Source organism: Sinohyriopsis cumingii, unplaced genomic scaffold (assembly GCF_028554795.1).
Source record: "Sinohyriopsis cumingii isolate HCF-2022 unplaced genomic scaffold, ASM2855479v2 utg001324l, whole genome shotgun sequence".
In the NCBI taxonomy this organism is placed as follows: domain Eukaryota; kingdom Metazoa; phylum Mollusca; class Bivalvia; order Unionida; family Unionidae; genus Sinohyriopsis; species Sinohyriopsis cumingii.
Window position 1 is genome coordinate 428,896 of NW_028315983.1, and position 19,846 is coordinate 448,741.

General features: G+C 34.6%; 1 protein-coding gene across 1 annotated transcript in view; it reads right to left on the bottom strand.

The window, feature by feature from the left end:
- LOC149772644 (uncharacterized) overlaps positions 1–19,846 on the bottom strand; it is a 225,156-nt gene that overhangs the window by 19,046 nt on the left and 186,264 nt on the right. The window contains exon 33 of the mRNA XM_089947533.1: positions 1,419–1,523. Coding sequence (XP_089803659.1) covers positions 1,419–1,523 — 105 coding nt within the window. The remainder of the gene's footprint in view (positions 1–1,418; positions 1,524–19,846) is intronic.

The following is a 19,846-nucleotide window of genomic DNA, read 5'->3' on the forward strand; positions in this document are numbered from 1 at the left end:
TATATATATATATATATATATATATACATACACACACACACACACATTGATATTATTCAGTCTCATAAATAAGGAATGATTCACAGTACAACTTAAGTTTATTCTAATATGTGTGTGTGTGATGTGTGATTTGGATTTTTAACAATTTTTCAGTCATATCGCTACACAGTCTGCAGTGCGGCAGTTTATAAAGTGATGTCTAGCACTGGAGCATCATGCCGCAGACATGTAGCATGATGTCACACCCAGTCACAATTACCATTTTGTAAGTCTTTGGTATGACTCAGCCGGGGATCGAACCCATGACCTCCTGCATCTGAGGCAGATGCTCCAACCACTAAGCCACTGGAGCGGTTCATTTATTCTAATAAGTGATTTTCTCATAAAGATACACATTAACTACTCTATGTACTTGCTTATAAGCAGAGTCAAACTGCAAACAACAATATCCTTAACTGCTGTACCATAATGTGGCTGCAGTTCAGGGTCTGTCTTGTTTGTTCTACAGATTATTAATGACAAATTGCACAAACCCAGATCTGCCAGCACATTATGCAGTTGGATTTGTCTTATAAGTAAGTATAAAGGTGATACGTTTTTTAAAATCTATACAGTACCCATATTGGAATCATAGAAAATTTGTCTGGATCAATTTGTCTTGCATAATCCATAGTTGTATTAAAATGCAAATCCAAACTGTAAACCTGAAAATGCTAATTGTGAGGAGATAATGCAAAAACAAATATCTTTTAATGTAACCCCAAAAATGGGAAACAGACTCTCCAAAAATGTGAATATAGATTTCAAGGTAAATGTAGTTCAAGTTGGGGAACTGCTTTGACAAAGTGACAAGAACTTAATTTTCTGCTATTAAATAAAGGACAATTAGACAAAAAATTATATTTCTCAAATGAAAATGAAATTAAAAAGGCCATTTAATACGTATGATAGCATGCTTAGAATAATAATAAAAAACTTGGCAAATGTCAACTGAGGGGTTGATACATGGATGGTTCTTGTTTACATACAAAGATAGTCCGTAAACACGATTTGGAGGGATTCAGACAATTCTGCCAAAGTACAAGTTTGCTATATTTCAACTTGCAAAACATTATGAAGTATCCGTATATACTAGCTTATAAGTTATCTCCAATGCAAACATCAGAGACTCTGATATGTTGCCACATAATGTGTTGGCAGATCTGGGTCTATGTTGTTTGTTCTAGTGATAACCCTTAAAAGAACTGCATTATGCATTGGCATATTTTGGTCTATGCAGTTTGTAGTTGGATTAGACTTATATGCAAGTATATACAGTAATAACATGCACAAGTTTTTTGCCTTACAAAAATGTCAGCATGTAAGGTGCTCAAAGGGACATGCTGTTAATAACAAGACAATGCCAGACAATGGCCTACCAAATTGGTCTGGAATACCATGTGCCAGCATGTCCATATGCTCTGTCACATCATATTCTGTCGTGCCGTCATCTTCATCAATCGATGATATTCGTTCCCTATCTGCTGGAATAAAACCAGTGAAGGTAAGTACCTCAAATGCTATTCAAAAGTCTTCACTAAGACATGATGGTCATGAGCCGTTTTCAACAAGTCCTGATTACCTTAAACACACCTGTAAGATATCATTAATGTCACCAGTCTGCCATCAACTCTTCTTCATTAGGATAAAATTACCACAATGGAACCAATGTAGGAAAGATCGATGTGGCTTCCTACAGAATTAATCTGCATGTAACATCCACCAGACTCCAAAACATGCAGACCCTGATCTGCTGTCATAGAATATAACAATAGATCAGAGTAACTTGTAATTTTGATGTGAAAGGTGTAGACTGTCATTTGCTGCCACATCATGCAAAAATAGATCTGGATTGGTGCTGCATGCAGTTTGCTCTGTATGTCAAACACAGATCAACACAGTACTCTCTTCTGCCTTGTGATTTCAAATGCCTAAAAATAATTTTTACACATTCCTATCCTCAAAGATGCATCAGAAATGTTAAAAATAACAAATTAAAGGTGTCTGATAAATAAGGTATCCTTCCTAAAACTTGGGGTAAATTCTGAGCAAACAACCCTGAGATCAGTGGCAGATCCTATGCCCTTCTGGTTAGTTTCATCCTTTTTTATGTTAGAATAGAGGCTGACTGCCCACCTGCATGAATGTTGTTCTATGTATGTAAGTTAGAAGTTGACAGGTGCTTTGTTAACTACAGTGCCAACTATGTCTACCTCAACCTCTTCTGTTACAGGAATAATAACATACATCCACCTCAACCTGTTCTGCTACAGGAAAAATAACATACATCCACCTCAACCTCTTCCATTACAGAAATAATATTATATGCCAACCTCAGTCTCTTCTGTTAAAGAATGATATATGCCAATCTCAACCTCTGTTATAGAAGTAATACAACATATGCCAGCCAAACATTTTGTTACTGGAGTAGTACTGTACAATGACCTCAACTTCCTTTGTTATAGGAGTAATACTATGTCAACCTCAACCTCCTCTTTATACAATACTATATGTAAAACTCAACTTCATGTACTCTTCTGCATTCTGTTGTACTTGTAATCAACACCTCAGAAATAAAGATTACATAATGTGTTGTTATTAACTTAACATTAATTTAATGAGGAACAAATTCTGAAAAAAGGTAACTAATGAAAGGAATAGTTCCAATATTTTTAGTTCAATTGGGAGAGATATTTCACTGCATTAGTCACATCTGGTGCAGAAGAAGAAAACCATTTACAGTATGTCTGCTTGAGACCAGTCGATACTCCATTATGAATTACCAAGGACAACTATTGCTTTGTCATACACATGGATTCATACTTGTCAAATCAGACTGAATCAACTGCCAACTAAGTAGACCAATTAATAAAACTTTTGTCTTTAAATATGAATAATCCAGTGAGTGATTTTTTCTATAAAAGTGTTTCCCAGCTCGACTACAAAGTTTCCACATTGTGACAAGTTTTGCAGCCTTAAAAAAAATAATCCTGGTGACCCTCTGTGACCCTGCTCTGCCTTGGGTCAATGGGGGTTGGGAAACACTGGTCTATAATCATTTCAGCTAGAATTCCATGGTACGGATGAGACAAATGTTCACCTGGTAATTCAGGTGCATGGAAATTTTATCAGGTGAAAGTATAAACAATTTTTTAACACTTAAACTTTTATAACCTAGCCAGGAAAAATGCATAAATTTCCCACTTCAGTCAAAGATATTCTCACACCTTTTAGTGATCTGCCTTAATGGGAAATAATGTTCATAATTTTATGAACCTTGATCCATGCTGTTTGCTAATGGATATACATATTTTGTATAATATCTGAGAAGTTAATTTCATTAAAACAAAGGAAAATAAACCATTTCTTACAATATGAGTCATATATTTTCCTTCATTAAGCATTTGTTTGGTTGCTTCATTTCTAGCTTGGAAATGTCTCAAGAGAGGAAAAAATTAGCTGATCATTTTGCATTTGTGTTTCTTTTAAGAAAATAATAGGCAACATGTCCTTTCTTGACACCGACTGAAATTTATCATTAGTATGTGTGGTATACAGATGATGGCAATACATGTATATGAAGTGTATTGTATTGGTCTTAAAAATTAGAGCTGTGCTATAATGAAGGTGACTGTCTTACAGAGGTAACTGTTAGAGCAGGCTTGACTGCAGCATTAATTTAGACTGGCTGGGAAAATGTACAAAGTGCTAATAAAAGAAAACAGTTAGCTCATGGAGAAATTACTTCTGATTTGGACTATGGTAATACAGTATTACAATTTCCTGCCAGCTCTTGCTTGTAATGAAGTAGTCTAATTTCCATTGTCAATGAAAACATTTGACATCAAACTGCAATCAAAATAACAGCAAGTGAACTCAATTTAGCCATCCATAGCAATAAAATCTAATAAGATTGCAGTGATAGATCGAGACTCTGTCCATTTGTAAAGTACAAATGACACTTCCTTCATCAACACCATCATCTATCATCTAAGCATCAACTGTTTATGTCATTTTACTCCAACCTGGCCTCATTGTTAAATCCTGACATTATAAAATCAATTACAATTCCTTGCTAATGATAAATGCTTGTTGAAAGTCCAAAAGAAACGTGTCCAAACAGTGTCTTAAAAGACCACTGCTATCGGTGACCAAAATTATAATTGAGAGACAAGTCTTAATGCACACAATTGCTGTTTAGTGTAATTACCACTTTTTGAGAAAACATGTTTTGCGAGACTATTTTTTTAATCACAAAAATGTCTCTTAATACAGGATTTCCTGGATAAAAAATAAAATTTTTATCAAACAGATGCTTAGACTTATCATAGACTAATTAATCATCCTTCAGATCAAAATTTATTGTGCATAAAATGATCAAGTTATCTGGGCAGCCAGACCAAATCGATGTCTCTGGATGTGTCTAGATAATTGATGTTTACTTCTAAAAATCAAAAGGCAATGAAACAAGTCACCAGACTCCATTATATTCTGACAAGGAGATTAAACATATGACAAGGTGAAAGCCAGATGTATCCATTCATATACGACTTGTCTGATGTATTCATTCATATACGACTCGTCTGAGATATGAAAATAAATATCCTGAGGAGTTAATATATTTTCACTCACAACACCTGATTTAATGCTGCCAGTCCAAAACATACAATTTCAAAACACAGGATAGGACGCATGTACTATAGAGTCAAGTTAATTATCAGAATTTAAAATTCTTATATGCTTCATATTCAGGTGCACTTTGTACCCATGGAAATGTGATTAAAACAAAAAACAAGAGTATGCAAACATTACATACAAGTTTTTTTTGGTCTATATCCTGTCTTGTTAGAATCATGGTGACCTTGACCTAAGTTGACCTTTTAATCATGATAATCATCAAGGTTCTTTGTCTCCACCAGGGCAAAAGATCTGTGAAGTTTGGTGAAGCTACCTTAGCATTTGGATATACAATTACCTTGGTATCGTCAAGAACAACATGACTCGGTTCTGGTGAAGTTAGATTTAGTAGAACTCAAGTCAGAACCATCTTGCTCTCTCTGTTTATGATTCCCTATATATGGACCTTGAAAGAGACCCAAACCAACATACAGCTATTAATCTCATAGCAAAACACATATCCAAGTTTGGTGAAGATATATTAAGCAAGGAAACCATTTTGCAGGAAGGTTAGTTACATTTATCTTGACCTTTTGTACCCAAACCAACAGAGTTATTTATTGCCTATAGGTCATCCCACTTGCATAGTTTAGTGAAGTTATGTGAAGCACAATTTAAGTTCTTGTACAGAAGCTAAATTGTTTACAGATGGATAGGTACAGAGGTACTTAAACAAGTACTTGTTTCAAATGAAATTTATGAAATGAGTCAAATAATTTCTATCTTTGCAAGACAGTCAAGAAATGAACTCTTCTTACACCATGATCCTTGAGTGAGAGAGGCCAGAGATGAACTCTTCTCAAACCACAATCTTTAAGTGAAATAGGCAATAGATAAACTCTTCTCACATCATAATCCTCAATTAAGTGAGAGAGGAAAGAGATGTACTCTTCCCACACTATAATCTTTAAGAGTGTGTGTGTGCACATGTGATTTGGATTTTTAATGTAGCTTTAACAATTTTACAGTCACATTGCTATGATGCCTGCAGTGTGGCAGTTTATAGTGATGTCTAGCACTGGGGCATCATGCCACTGACATGTAGCATGATGTCCCACCCAGTCACATTATCCTGACACCAGGCCAACCAGTTTTAACACTAACTTCTTAATGCTGAGCGCTAAGTGTGGCAGCTGTAAGTACCATTTTTATAAGTCTTTGGTATGACTCAGTGGTGATCAAACCCGCAACCTCCTGCATCTGAGGCGGATGCTCTAACCACTAGGCCATCAGAAATCTTTAAGCAAGACGGTCAAGAGATTAGTTTGTCTCACAAATAGCTTTAGAGCATTAGTAATACAGTAGAACCTGTCTTGAAAGACCATCCCTTCTGCCAAACAATTATGGTCTCTCATAAAAGGTCATAATACTATATAATCAATAAATCAATGCACTGAGAATAAGGTCTTTCAAGACAGGTTTCACTGTATTATCTTAAATTTTCAGTAGAATACACAAATTGATATTAAAGATATGTAACATTCCAAAATCTGAATTAATGTTTTAACACAGTTTACAATCAAGAACATGCTTTCTGATTAAATAGGTGAGACTGGACAGTCAATACACCTTGCACATCAGTATATAAACTTTAAACCTGTTATAGTATTATACCAAAGTTTCTGTTCACTGCAGCAACAAATGTAGAAGATGCATGTATTATAAATCAAAAGATCAGCATAGATTAAAATGATGAAGCAGTTTTCTGTTTACAAGGGGAGACAAGTGAAAAACTTCAAACCTATCGGCATATAAACTTTTATTCTTAAGTATCAGCTGAATGTGTTCAATGATGTAGAACATATGCAACCTTGAAAAATTTTGATGCAAAACTTCTTATTTCTAGTAATAATACTGAGGAGTTTTACTTAGCAATGGATATAGAAGAGATGCAACTTCCAAACACTTTAATGCAAAGTGTGAACACTGCTGATACCAAGGAAAGTGCGAAAGTGAGTACCACATCTCAGGTAAGAAAACAGAGACAAAATCCTTAAGCAAGTATAAAAGTGAAAAAGGATGACATCTATGTATATTGCAATATATAATAGAAACTCCAGAAGGATCTGGTTCTTCATGCTGTCTACATACAATTAGTTTCCTGTTTCTTGTGTACTTCCCATTTGCTGACCCTTGATAGACCATGAACTTTATTTTACTTCAAATTTTCAATCCTCTGATTTAATTACTCATTACTAGTTTTTTTCAATCTGTCTTTAATTGACTACTAATCTGGTGTAGCTCTGAATGAACGTAAACTTTAATTGTCTACTAATCTGGTGTAGCTCTGAATGAATGCAAACTTTAATTGACTACTAATCTGGTGTAGCTCTGAATGAATGCAAACTTTAAGCACATTAAATTCTGATTACTTTTACAACAACAATTATCATACAATTCACAAAAGAAACAAAATTTTATCAAAATCTTACTACATTCAAATTACAGTGGTCCCCCAGCCATGCTTGTTCGGTCAAAACCAAATGAAATCCAATATTACCACCCCAAATGAGATCCATTTTATTATCACACAAAATGAAAGTCATTATTATCACACCAAATGAGATCTATTACCATACCATGTTATACAAGAAACCATGCTATATAAGAGACCATGTATATTTGAGACCATGTTATACAGGGTGATGAGTTATATGAAAGCACTTTATATGGATGACCAATTTGTATGTGATGGAAAGATAATGATAGACAAAGTAGAAATTATCCAGATCAGGATCGTTCCTGCAGTTTGATATTAGATTTTATTAGCATGCATCAGTGATCAAAGAAAAGACAAAGCCAATTATAGAGCACCCTTTCATTATATTGCTGTCCTTGAGCCCAAGAGAATACCACCCTGTAGTGTGATTGTTCTGAATTGAAGTACATGATACGTACATTTTTACTACATGTACCACTAAATAAAATGAGATCAACAATCATACTTGACTTGTAAAAGGCATTTTGTTATACTGAGGGCCTTATAGTCAAAGAGTGCTTTAGTGGTAAGAGGGCCTTATAGTCAAAGAGTGCTTTAGTGGTAATCAACACCTATTCAATCTGGAGAAGTTTCATTGCAAATTTTAGTTCACATAACAAAGAAATGTAAAACTATTAATGCCAAAAATGTATATATTTTCTCATTAAAATTTTTCATAATTTGAAAACATCAATATGCTGAAAATAAACATTTGCTAAGATTTAGTCATGCTAGAATATCTGGAGTCACAGTGAATTGCACACAACTCTCTCTCTCTCTCTATATATATATCAATGTTCATACACAAGAGATGCATGTAGCACTGCTTACTCATTAACATTTTATATATATAATTTCTTCCTTAGACCCTAAAAATTACTGCATATACTTATTTAACAGTCTGCACAGAGCCTGATCTGCATCTGCATAATGTGCTGGCAGATGTGGGTCTATACAGTTTAGTCAATGGAACAAAATAAACATATACTCTAACCTGTTTGCACAATATCTGATGGCAGATCAGGGTCTATGCTGCTTGCAGCTTTACTTAACATGAGTAGAGCTGGTAGGAAAACTTGAAGCATTTTGTAGTGGTCTTCTTAAAACATGGTACTGGTGGTCATAGATCTCATTAAATTCGTTCAATTCATTATTGCATCTGTAGCAGAAGTACAAAAAGCTGAGCCATGATTAAATATTGAACCGGGTACTTCTGTTTCTGAGCTCGGCACACATACCATGGGACAAAAAGATTCAGACCAACTTAGAGCTGAGTAGTAAATTGTCTCATATACCTTAAAAGCTACACATTAATCACCATGGAGACACAAAAGATCACCATATAACAACAACAAAAATATCGAACTTATTTTGAAAATGTAATATTAAAATGCATAAGCCAGATTTTTTATGAAAAATTGAAACTTGTGTGAACTTTTAAACCTAAATATTTGTCCTGACATTTTTATGCCATATGAATGTTATGGCCTGCCAAGGAAGAGCAAGCACATGTCACTTGATGCTGTAGCTGAAAAGTTTCAGCCCCATGGCATGAAAATATATCAGCTGTCTTAATTTAACCGCTAGCTGCCTTAATTTTATTACAAACAGGGGATCAGTGAAAAAAAGTGGCTCTGATCAATAATGCATTCCACATGAAATTCAGACTAACTACACTACATTTATTTATTATTAGGAACAATGAAGAATATTGAAGAATAGATTTCTTGTTTTACCTGGATCAGTCATTTTCCCCAAAAGAAACCCTCCACAAACCTCACTTACACCTTCAGTTAAATGAGAAGTTTATGGAATACAAAGCACCAACGTTGAAAAACAATTAGTTCTCCCAAATCCTTCTATCAGTGTCCACCACAGAAATTTATAATCCACTTCATAAGTGTCAGCAACCAGTAGATATCAACTTGATCAGCTCTACGAAATCTGAACTTCCAGTAAATCCAACAGAACTCTTAAATATTTTGTGTCCTTTTGTCAAAAGCTCCCGTAAAAGAAGAATCTATGAATCACTATACATGTATATAGCTACATATATATATTATATATATGAAAGCCTTTGTGAAATGATGCATATGCTACAGCTGTCCAGTAAAAAGTAATTCTCATTCAACCATCATCTATTTGCAACATATGGACTTCTAAGTCTTCATCTCCAATCTATTATGAATCCAGAGGCTTATGTACCTTCTAGTAGAACAAGTTAATTTTTATCAGGCTCTTCAATTCAACTCTATGTCTGAATCAATACCATACTATGACTAAGCTGATGCATGTCACAGTAGTGTAATTATCACTTCATTATTCCCCAACCGATGTCGTGCAAGTACCACTGTGTGGAATATGGAGAAATACCTTTATACTGTTATTTCTGTATATCCTTAGCTTTTAGGGAGATGGTTTCATTTTCAATACAAACTGAACCTAATAACTGGGGGATAAGCTAGATATGTGATGTACTACATATAATTGCTTAAAAATCCAGTTAAACTGCAAAAAACCTAGACCCTGACCTGACACCCCACAATGCACTGGCAGATTAGGATCTATGCTGATTTTGTTGCGCTGATTATTTTTTAACAAACTGCATAGATCCAAATATGCCAGTGCATTATGCACTGGCAGTTCTTTCTTTATGCAACTTTTTTTTAATCTGACCTAAACATGAGTAATACAGTATTTCTACACGCCAGTAAGTCAGTTTTAGCTGGTTTGACATGTACTGTTTTGTGATATCAGCTGTACAATAAAACCTGGATTGAATGCATTACTGGAATACATGATATTTTATTTTTAAATAGACCCTCAATGTAGTACATAATTTACATGTATATGTAAATATGTAATACATAATTTACATACAGGTAAAGCCCATTATAATACAATGATCGGGGTCCAAAGAATAACATCACAATATAAGTGGAATTGTGTTAACAAATTTTTCAAACATTTCCGCATAGAATATGTGCATTGAAAGTTCAATGTCATCAGTTTTAATTAACCTCTTGTTTGTCTGTCTCCTTTAAGTTTGTTTGATCTTACTAATGAGTTTACAATCATTGGTATCAATGACATTCATCTGATGCAGGCAGCACATCAAACAAAAATCAGCTCATTCTTGGATCTGAAGAACTTCTCAGTCAGCTGACAAAGTGATCAAATTCACACCTTTGAACGGTTTGATAGTTCTCGGAGAATGTCAAAGTAGCTACATGTTACTTCCTCCAAACATTAAACAGTGCTGACTGTATTAAAAGTCTTTTAACTTGTATGAACTTTACTGCTTTATTTTCATTAACAAATATAACACTGCAATGTTTTAGAAAATTAAGGAAGTTAACGCAACATTAAATGCAGTGTTGGGATTAAAAATCTTATAGGGATACAAATAATCGGCTTTTCTGAGAGCATGTATTTAGGATCTTAAAAAAAGAAAGTCACCTTAAATTAAAAAAATAGGAGCCATGCTGCCATTGTGTTGTAAGCGGAATCGCATTATAACAGGGATTACCTGTATCAAGTAGTTCATCAAATAAAAATAGTAATCATACAGCTTCCTGTGTGCCAAACATTTGCAGACACTCAGCTCAGACTCATCCCTTGATCTCATGCTCTGTCAAACATCTGCAGACAGCAAACCATGCAGAATTCTGATACTGTCTGATGGGCATTAGTGCTTCACAAAAAAATGAAGCACGAGTTTACAATTAATCTTATCAATGTTATTATTTTAGAAAGGTGTGTGTGATTTAGATTTTTAACGTAGCTTTAACAATTTTTCAGTGATATTGCAATGATGTCTGCAGTGTGACAGTTTATAGTGATGTCTAGCACTGGGGCATTATGCCGCAGACATGTAGCATGATGTCCCACCCAGTCACATTATCCTGACACCAGGACGACCAGTCCTAACACTAACCTCTCAATGCTTAGCGCCAAGCGAGGCAGCTGTTAGTACCATTTTTGTACGTCTTTGGTATGACTCGGCTGGGGTTCAAACCCGCGACCTCCCGCATCCGAGGCAGATGCTCTAACCACTAGGCCACTGAAGTGGTCTATTTTAGAAAGGATCAAAGCATAAACAGTATATGTTTTGTATTCCATACCCAGAATCAATGACAATCAAATAAATAGTTTAACAAAATCATGGCAAAATCTACCGAAATACTTACAGAAATTACAGTTTAAACCAATGCCCCACATCCATCTACTGACATATTTTACCCTATTCAAACAAAAAATGATATTGATATCCTAAACTACAGCAAAGACTCATCGACTTGAGAAAACTCCCTGAAGGGTGTTTCTGTGATAAATCCATGTGACCTCTACCAGTTTCAGTGAAAGGTCATTTGGAATCCTTCAGCGGAATGACCTTAAGACAAAATTTTGAATTACATGTCCTTGGTGAGTAGTTTTACGTGTACACAATATACTGATGAATAGTCATCCTTTTCTTTTGTCATATTTCTGGTGAAAAATGGTTTTTCTTTTTTTTTTTCTCTGTCTTTTTAGAGCAATTTTAACATATGATCATGATAAGCAAATGGGAGTGTAGTACCTTTCTCTAGGGCACAATGAAGTAACTGGCCTGGGTTGGTATTCAATCCCCAATCTTTGGCTTGCACCTGAGGTGTAATTTCTGTTTTAAACACACTATTCAACTTGAAATTGGTCTGCAGTTACTTTGATTTTCAAATAAAACAGAAAGGCCAGAGTACTGCCTGGTCCACAACTGAAGCATGAAGGCCTAAAAATCTGACCTTGAATTAAATGTCACAATTATTCATTCAAAATATCATCAAAATTCATCGTGTTTTAAGAGATAAAAGCAAACAAAATGGCTTTAACCAAAATCTTAACACAAATTTTCTATGACTGTGACTTACACTTCTAGGTCAAAGGTGCAAGCAAACCTGTGGCAGAATGTGGCAGAATCAATGGTCTTAGCTTGATAATAATTGATGTCAAATATGAACAAAATCAATCAAGGGGTTTAGGAAATATAATATAAAAAATAAAAAATGAAAAACTTTAGTCAAAATCTTAATGGAAACTTTCACTGACTCTGACCTAGATCCCAAGGCCAAAGGGGAAAGAGAGTGTCAAACTGAAATTGTCTTAGCTGCATAATAATTCATGCCAAGTACGATGAGAATAAAGATCTAATTATGTTTCCTACCTTAAATATTTTCAGCATGTTTTTAAGTTTTCTAATTTCATGGTGTTTGTTTTTAGTAATCATATCATTATATGTTTTTTTTATGTTATAGGTGTTGTCTAATGTTGTAAAGCGCTTAGAGCTTCTAAAGATTAGGTGCTATACAAGTCCTCATTATTATTATTATTATTACTGATGATGAGTTTAGGAAATATATGCATATACAAATCTTTAATTGAAACCTTTGCAAACCATTAACAACAATGTCAGTGGAAAAACGACTGCTTTGTCTTGCCTCTCCACTAACATGGGGCCAACAAAAAAAAGCAACTGTGCAATCGCAAGTAGCAGGTATCTGCAAGAAGCTCTGCAACTTGTCACTAAATCAATGTCAACTGTCAAGATCTGAAAAATTTAAACTAGAAAATCAAGTTGTTGCACTCTAATAACTGGAGTCAGGACAAAAGTGTAGGTATGATCTTTTTGAATAAAATTTAACAACTGGTTAGTCATCAAAATTAAAGCATTTTCATATTAGGAAATAAAGGTAGTGAAATTGACTATTCTCAAAAATGCTAGCTACTCAAAGTAGAGACCATTATTATACAATACTTGCTATTATTAGACACACTCCTATGAATGGCATTACTCTGTTTACTTGCTTTTAAGTCAAGTCAAACTGCAAACAACCATCCTGATCTGCTGTAGCATAATGCACCTGCAGATCAGAGTCTATATTGTGTGTTTTATTGATTACTCATAATAGCACAGACCCATATCTGCCCACACATTATGCGAAAGCATATCTGGGTCTGTGCAGTTTACAGTTGGACTTGACTTATAAGCGAGTACGTATGGGAATCTGATTAGGACCTCAAATACAGCCAATGAAATGGTCGCGTACCATTTTATTAGCTAGGTAAAGTTTCAATATTAAATTGGCTACCATATGGCCTTCCTGATAAGATGGACTTGACAGTAATTTGGCGTGAGCCAACTACTGTGAACTACATATGGTCTTGACTTCACAATGGTTTACATGCTTTTTTGCATGCATATGGTTCTAGTTGTGATCCCTTGCAGGCAAATGTAACATAAAGTGACAACCACAAGAAAAAAGATGGTTTCCTCCATTTTATAGACTTTTTCAAACTGTAATGAGTACACAGTATAAGAGGTAGACAATTTTGTACAATGCACTTAACATAAATAGTCTCAGTATCTGCTGATAAGTTTCTAGGTGATTGGTGTTTGCACATCAGTATATAAAAGACCATTTGGTTTAAAGGCAATGGAAGTAAATACCTTTCCCAGTGACACTCTATGACAGCAGAATCATGTTAGTATGGACAGGATTTGAATTCACAACCCACTGGTTATGAGTCAGGCAAGCAAACCTAGGCATTGAGCTGGCTCATCTTTTGAATGTGTGTGCCTCTGTTTATTCTAAACATTTATGAGAGTGGCATTCACAAGATCAGTCTGGTACTCTGTTTGATTTCGGCTCAGTATCATGGTTAGCTATATACTAGCTATTTAATGAGTCTGCTGGGGAATCAGACTTAGTGCACTGCATGCCATTAATACAAAAAAAAAACTTCATGAATAACAGTTCTAATGGCTATTCAACTTCTCAGTAAATTAGACTTCACTGCCAAATGTAAATAAGAAAAGTGAACTTAAATGTGAAATTCCAAATCTCTACTTAAAGAAAGGATATAGTGATGCTAGATCTGTAATTTTAGAGTGTCTCGCTATGAAATCATTGGAATGGTAAACGATTTTCCAAATTCTATGTGTTGACAAACAATACATTGATTGCCATCAGTTTGAACTACTCCATCTATCAAAATGGTTTTAAACACCTCATCTGCTTTCTTTTACTGCACACCTATGTTATGCACAAGTAAAGGCAGTAAAAGATGAGAAAAATCCACTCAGAAAATTAGTATAAAAAAATATTGAAAAAAAAGTATTCGGACTCATCAAGGTGAAATATGTGCAATGAACTTTATCCCATTGAACTTGATGTAAATTCTCAATTTCTGAGAAACATGTGAATGCCAAATGGGAATTCCCCACTGCCAAAATTACAGCTAATGCAATATAACAATATACATGGGACTAATGAAATCATATGGATTGGTTAAGGATTTCCCTGTCCCCCTGTCCCGCATAATACAAAGGATTATTTTTCTCATGAACCATTTCAAAATACTAGATGATAGATACAAGGCCAGGGCCTGTATTTTGAGCATACATCTGTACGTACAATGGAAGCATAGCTGTAAAACATCTGACCTTGACCCAAAGACCAAATGTTGAGCAATGATACAATAGCCTAAGTTTCATAATTATTTATCCCAAAACAAAATAACAATACATGTATAATAAAAAATTAAGTGGTTTTGGAAATATAAGCAAACAGAAAAAACTTTAACAAATATATAACAAAATTTTCTTTGTGATTTTGACCCTAAGATCAAATGAAATGTTATGGAATTGTTTCAGCTTCATAATGATTTATGGAAAACAATGAAGGAGTTTAGGATTATATCCTAAACCTTAAATCTGTAATGAACTGCTATGTCACTGGTGGAAAAGTGACTGCCATGTCTTGCTTGCCACTGATGAGGGCTATTAGACACACAAATGGCATCCTGAGATGGTACAGATGAAACATCAAACCAACAATCTGAAAATCTTATAATCTTTACAGGGTCTATCTTAGAACTCAAAATGCTTTTGGGAAAGTGTCCTCTCCATTTGAATAAATGGGTGATGGGTGAGTTGGTGACACTAAGAGGATTTAAGGAAGAAATAAAGCTAGGCTTGAAGATATGATGCATTATTTTCACGCATCTGGGCAATTTTTGGCATTATTTTTGAGACATTAGCATGACTCATGCAATTGTATGTCATACAACAGACACGGTCTTTTGCAAGAATGTATCAACTTTTATTTACCTAGCAAACTCAATATTTTAGTGTTCTCAAGCTCCAACTCAAGCACTGACGTTTTTGTGATTTCCAAGCATGGATTTATCATGCGTATAACTAAATCTCAATTTGCTACTAACTTTCACTGGAAAGTAACCTAACACATTCATGATACGCTGCAAACAACAGTCCCTAAGAGACAATGGTAATGCAGCAGCAATGAAAAATATTGCTTACAATTTGACCACAAAAAAAGTAAGCTTCGGGGGGAAACAGATCCTCTAACTTGTGAACAAGCATTGCATGATAATGGATTCTCTTACGAATACAAGATACTGTTTTTTCATCTCCTAGACCATTAGATTACATATAAATGGCAATGACAGACAGGATGAAAATGGGAATATTATGGCTGCATACTAGATAATCAAAATTTATCATATTTAACTTTGCATAATATTTAAAAAGCCAGATCCACCAGTGCACATGCAACAGGAGTTCTGGATCTATGCTGTTTAATGTACCATATATACTTGCTTATATGACAAGTCGAACTGCAAACTGCGCAGGCCCAGATGTGCTGGCACATCTGGGTCATTGCAGATTGAAAGGAGTAATCAGTAGAACAAACAACACAGTCCCTGATCTGCATGTGCACTATGCTATAGCAAATCAGGATCTTTGTTGTTTGCAGTTGACTTGACTTTTGAGAAAGCAGATATGTCATGCTACATAGAAATAAATATGGTATGTCTACTACTTTTAAAAAATGTCCATGTATACATCTCATTAGCAATCCATGCTTGAAACATGTCAAAATGAATTTGAACACAAAATTTTTAATAAAATTGGCCAATCCTCCTTTCTCCAAAAGTCTATTGGCCTGTTCTCTCAAGACTAAACTTCATCATTCCTAAGGCAATGTTAGCCATATCATTAAACCTGGTGGAAAAAATATGCTTGGTGTTTAATGGTAAAACTTCACATGAAAGGCTATTGCTGATTCATTGGAACCAAGTGCATTGCCATAAAGCAACACACTATGACACCCATCAGAGGCTGATATGGGCAGAATTTGAGCCTATACTGAAATGATTTTTAGTTTGGCCTATTAAACACAAAGCCACAATGGTTCTCTGATATTTTGTTTTGTAACAATCATTAATTACTGATTCTGACTCGTATAACTGCAAAGTGTTCTTTGTCTTGTGTAAAAATCACTTGTCCATCTTATGGTAAAACAAGACATCAAATACTTTTCTTGAAATAGCACTGTATAATGTGAGCCCAGATGTGTGTGTGTGTGTGTGTGTGTAAGTAAAAGAGAGAGAGAGAGAGTTTTAGGATTCTGAAAATTCTGTTGCACAAATCTTTCGAAATACAGCTTCTGAACTTGCACTTAAAGCACCGTTTTTAATTTTATAATAAGAATCCAAAATACCGTAGGACTCTAGATATCAGTGTTAGGTACAGAATACAGTGAGATACACATATGCTTCCATTTGAAGGACTGTCTGAAATTATACATTAAATAAATCAACATTTGTTAATAAGTATATATACGCTAACAAGGTATCGAAAAGAAAACTAATCTAATATTTATCCTTCTGGAAAAGACATCAATGAACATTAAACATATTCTATTGTTGCTGAAAATATACTAACTCCCAAAAGAAATGCACCATTTTTGCAAATGTATTTCTTCTGCCGAAATGAATTTGTTGTAAAAGTTTCTTGTACTGGCACAACTTTTTTTGGCACAAGATCTTTCCATAAGGCTTGTTGCTGAGAAAAAAATTGAGCCATGAACGTTTCTGATATGAAAAAAGAATTAAAAGTATATATTGCAAATTAGTGATGTGTTTCTTTTTTGTGTCAGTACATGTAAACACAAAAATATGTAAGAGTAAAACAATAAGGAAGACACTGTAAACAAAAAATGTACTCCAGTTAAAGCATGAACATGGACAATATGAAGTATTCTTCACAACATCGATTTGCCTGAAAAGAAAAGAGAACAAAGGATAAGCAATCTGAAGTTCAAGAGCAAACTGAAAAAGAAAGAAACTCAATAAAACAAGATTTACAAAATGTTTCTTGTGCTGGAACATAAAAGAAGCATTAAAGCATTTTTTGTGCAATGCATTTTTCTTGGACAAGTAGCCTAATTTATTTTACAGAAAATGATTTTTCCGAATTTCATCACAATCCAGTAACATATACTGTATATACTAACTTATAAGTCAAGTCCGACCCCAAACAACATAGACCCTGATCTGCGATCACGTATTGTGATGGCAGACCAGTGTCCATGATGTTCGTTCTACTGGTTACTTATAACAAACAGCACAGACCCAGATTTGCCAGTGCACTATGATGGCAGATGTAAGTCTGTGCAGTCTGCAGTTGGGCTTGGCTTAAAGACTGGTATACAGCAAATGAATAGTCTCATCAACAGTGATTCAGTTTAATCACTCCAACACAAGAATAACTGCATCTACAGCTTTACAACCCCTTCCCCCCACACACCCGCACCAACTAGTGAAATAGTGCACTTCACAAATACAAAGTGCAAAAAACATGTCCATACTAACTGGACTCTGAAAATGAAGACACTTATGGGAGGAATTAAACATATACTTCGTAGAAACAGTTACAAAAATCTGTAACTTGAATGATGTTATAAATAATGCTTTATGTACAAAAATAAATATCAATAATTAGAGCTGAAAGGAACAAATGAACATATGAATATGTTGTAAATCTTGTAGCATAAAATTAGTATTAGATAATTCGTTTTTTACCATTTAAGTTTAGGAGTATTTTGTATAAAAAAATTGAAGAAAAATGTTGCTGTTGTTGTAGGGTTTAACGCCATTTTTCAGCACATGATAGGCTATACATGGCGGCCAGTATTATTGGTGGAGGAAGAACCCGGGGAAACCCCGGAAAGAACCACCGACCCACGAGAAGCTACTTTGGGAAAATGTAATCTATGTGATGCTGAATAATTTTTACAAAGGAACAATTTAAAACCTGCTAAAACACTGAAATTTTGCATTTAAAGCAGGCTAAATCAATGGAATTTTACACTTGAAACCTGCTAAATCACCTGAAGGTATATACTTAAAACCAACTAAATCACCTGAAATTTTACACTTTAATTCTTCTAAATCACCTGAAATTTTACACTTAAAACCTTCTAAATTTTACACTTAAAACCTGCTAAACCACCTGAAATTTTACACTTAAAACCTGCTAAATTACCTGAAATTTTACACTTAAAACCTGCTAAACCACCTGAAATTTTACACCTAAAATCTTCTAAATCACCTGAAACTTTAAACTTAAAGCTTGCTAAATCACCTGAAATTTTACAAATTAAAACCTGTTGAATCACCTGGAATTCAAACTCCTACTCACAAAGTAATCATAATGTCCAATAGTCACACTGCTTCCAATATCAATACATGTTTCTATTCACTGTCCTTCAGGCACTCTTGCAAAGACAACAAACAAGCAAGATAATGGAGAACATGGTATACAACAGGGGTCATATCAAGGTATATAAACCATCTATGTGCAAGACCAAGTTAACTGAAAAGGGCAAAATGAATTTCCAGAAATTCAAGATAAGACCATTTCTTCTTTTTAACTGTTTCAAATTTGCTGTTACAGTGAACATTCAGATAACAGATTGGTACCATGTTCATCTAGGACCAAGCTAACATCATAAGAAGTCTTTCGGTGAAAACCCTAAGTCAATATACTGGTAACCATCCATTCAAGGGGAGTATTGACAGCAAGATTTTCAATATTGCTATCGTGGAGGTCATATTTGATGAACAACTCAGACCATTTTCATTTAGAACCAACTTTGTACCATAAGATGTCTTTTGGTGAAAACCCATGTTTGGGATAGACCCCACATTTAAGTAAACATGTAATCAAGCATTACAGGTCCTGATACCTCTAGTCTTAAGTAAACATGTAATCAAGCATTACAGGTCCTGATTTACTCTGGTCTAAAGTAACTATATAATCAAGCATCAGGGTCCTGATTTACATCTAGTCTTAAGTAAACATGTAATCAAGCATTACTGGTCCTGATTTACATCTAGTCTTAAGTAAACATGTAATCAAGCATTACAGGTCCTGATTTACCTCTAGTCTTAAGTAAACATGTAATCAAGCATTACAGGTCCTGATTTACCTCTAGTCTTAAGTAAACATGTAATCAAGCATTACAGGTCCTGATACATCTAGTCTTAAGTAAACATGTAATCAAGCATTACAGGTCCTGATACCTCTAGTCTTAAGTAAACATGTAATCAAGCATTACAGGTCCTGATTTACCTGTAGTCTTAAGTAAACATGTAATCTAGCATTACAGGTCCTGATTTACCTGTAGTCTTAAGTAAACATGTAATCAAGCATTACAGGTCCTGATTTACCTCTAGTCTTAAGTAAACATGTAATCAAGCGATACAGGTCCTGATTTACCTCTAGTCTTAAGTAAACATGTAATCAAG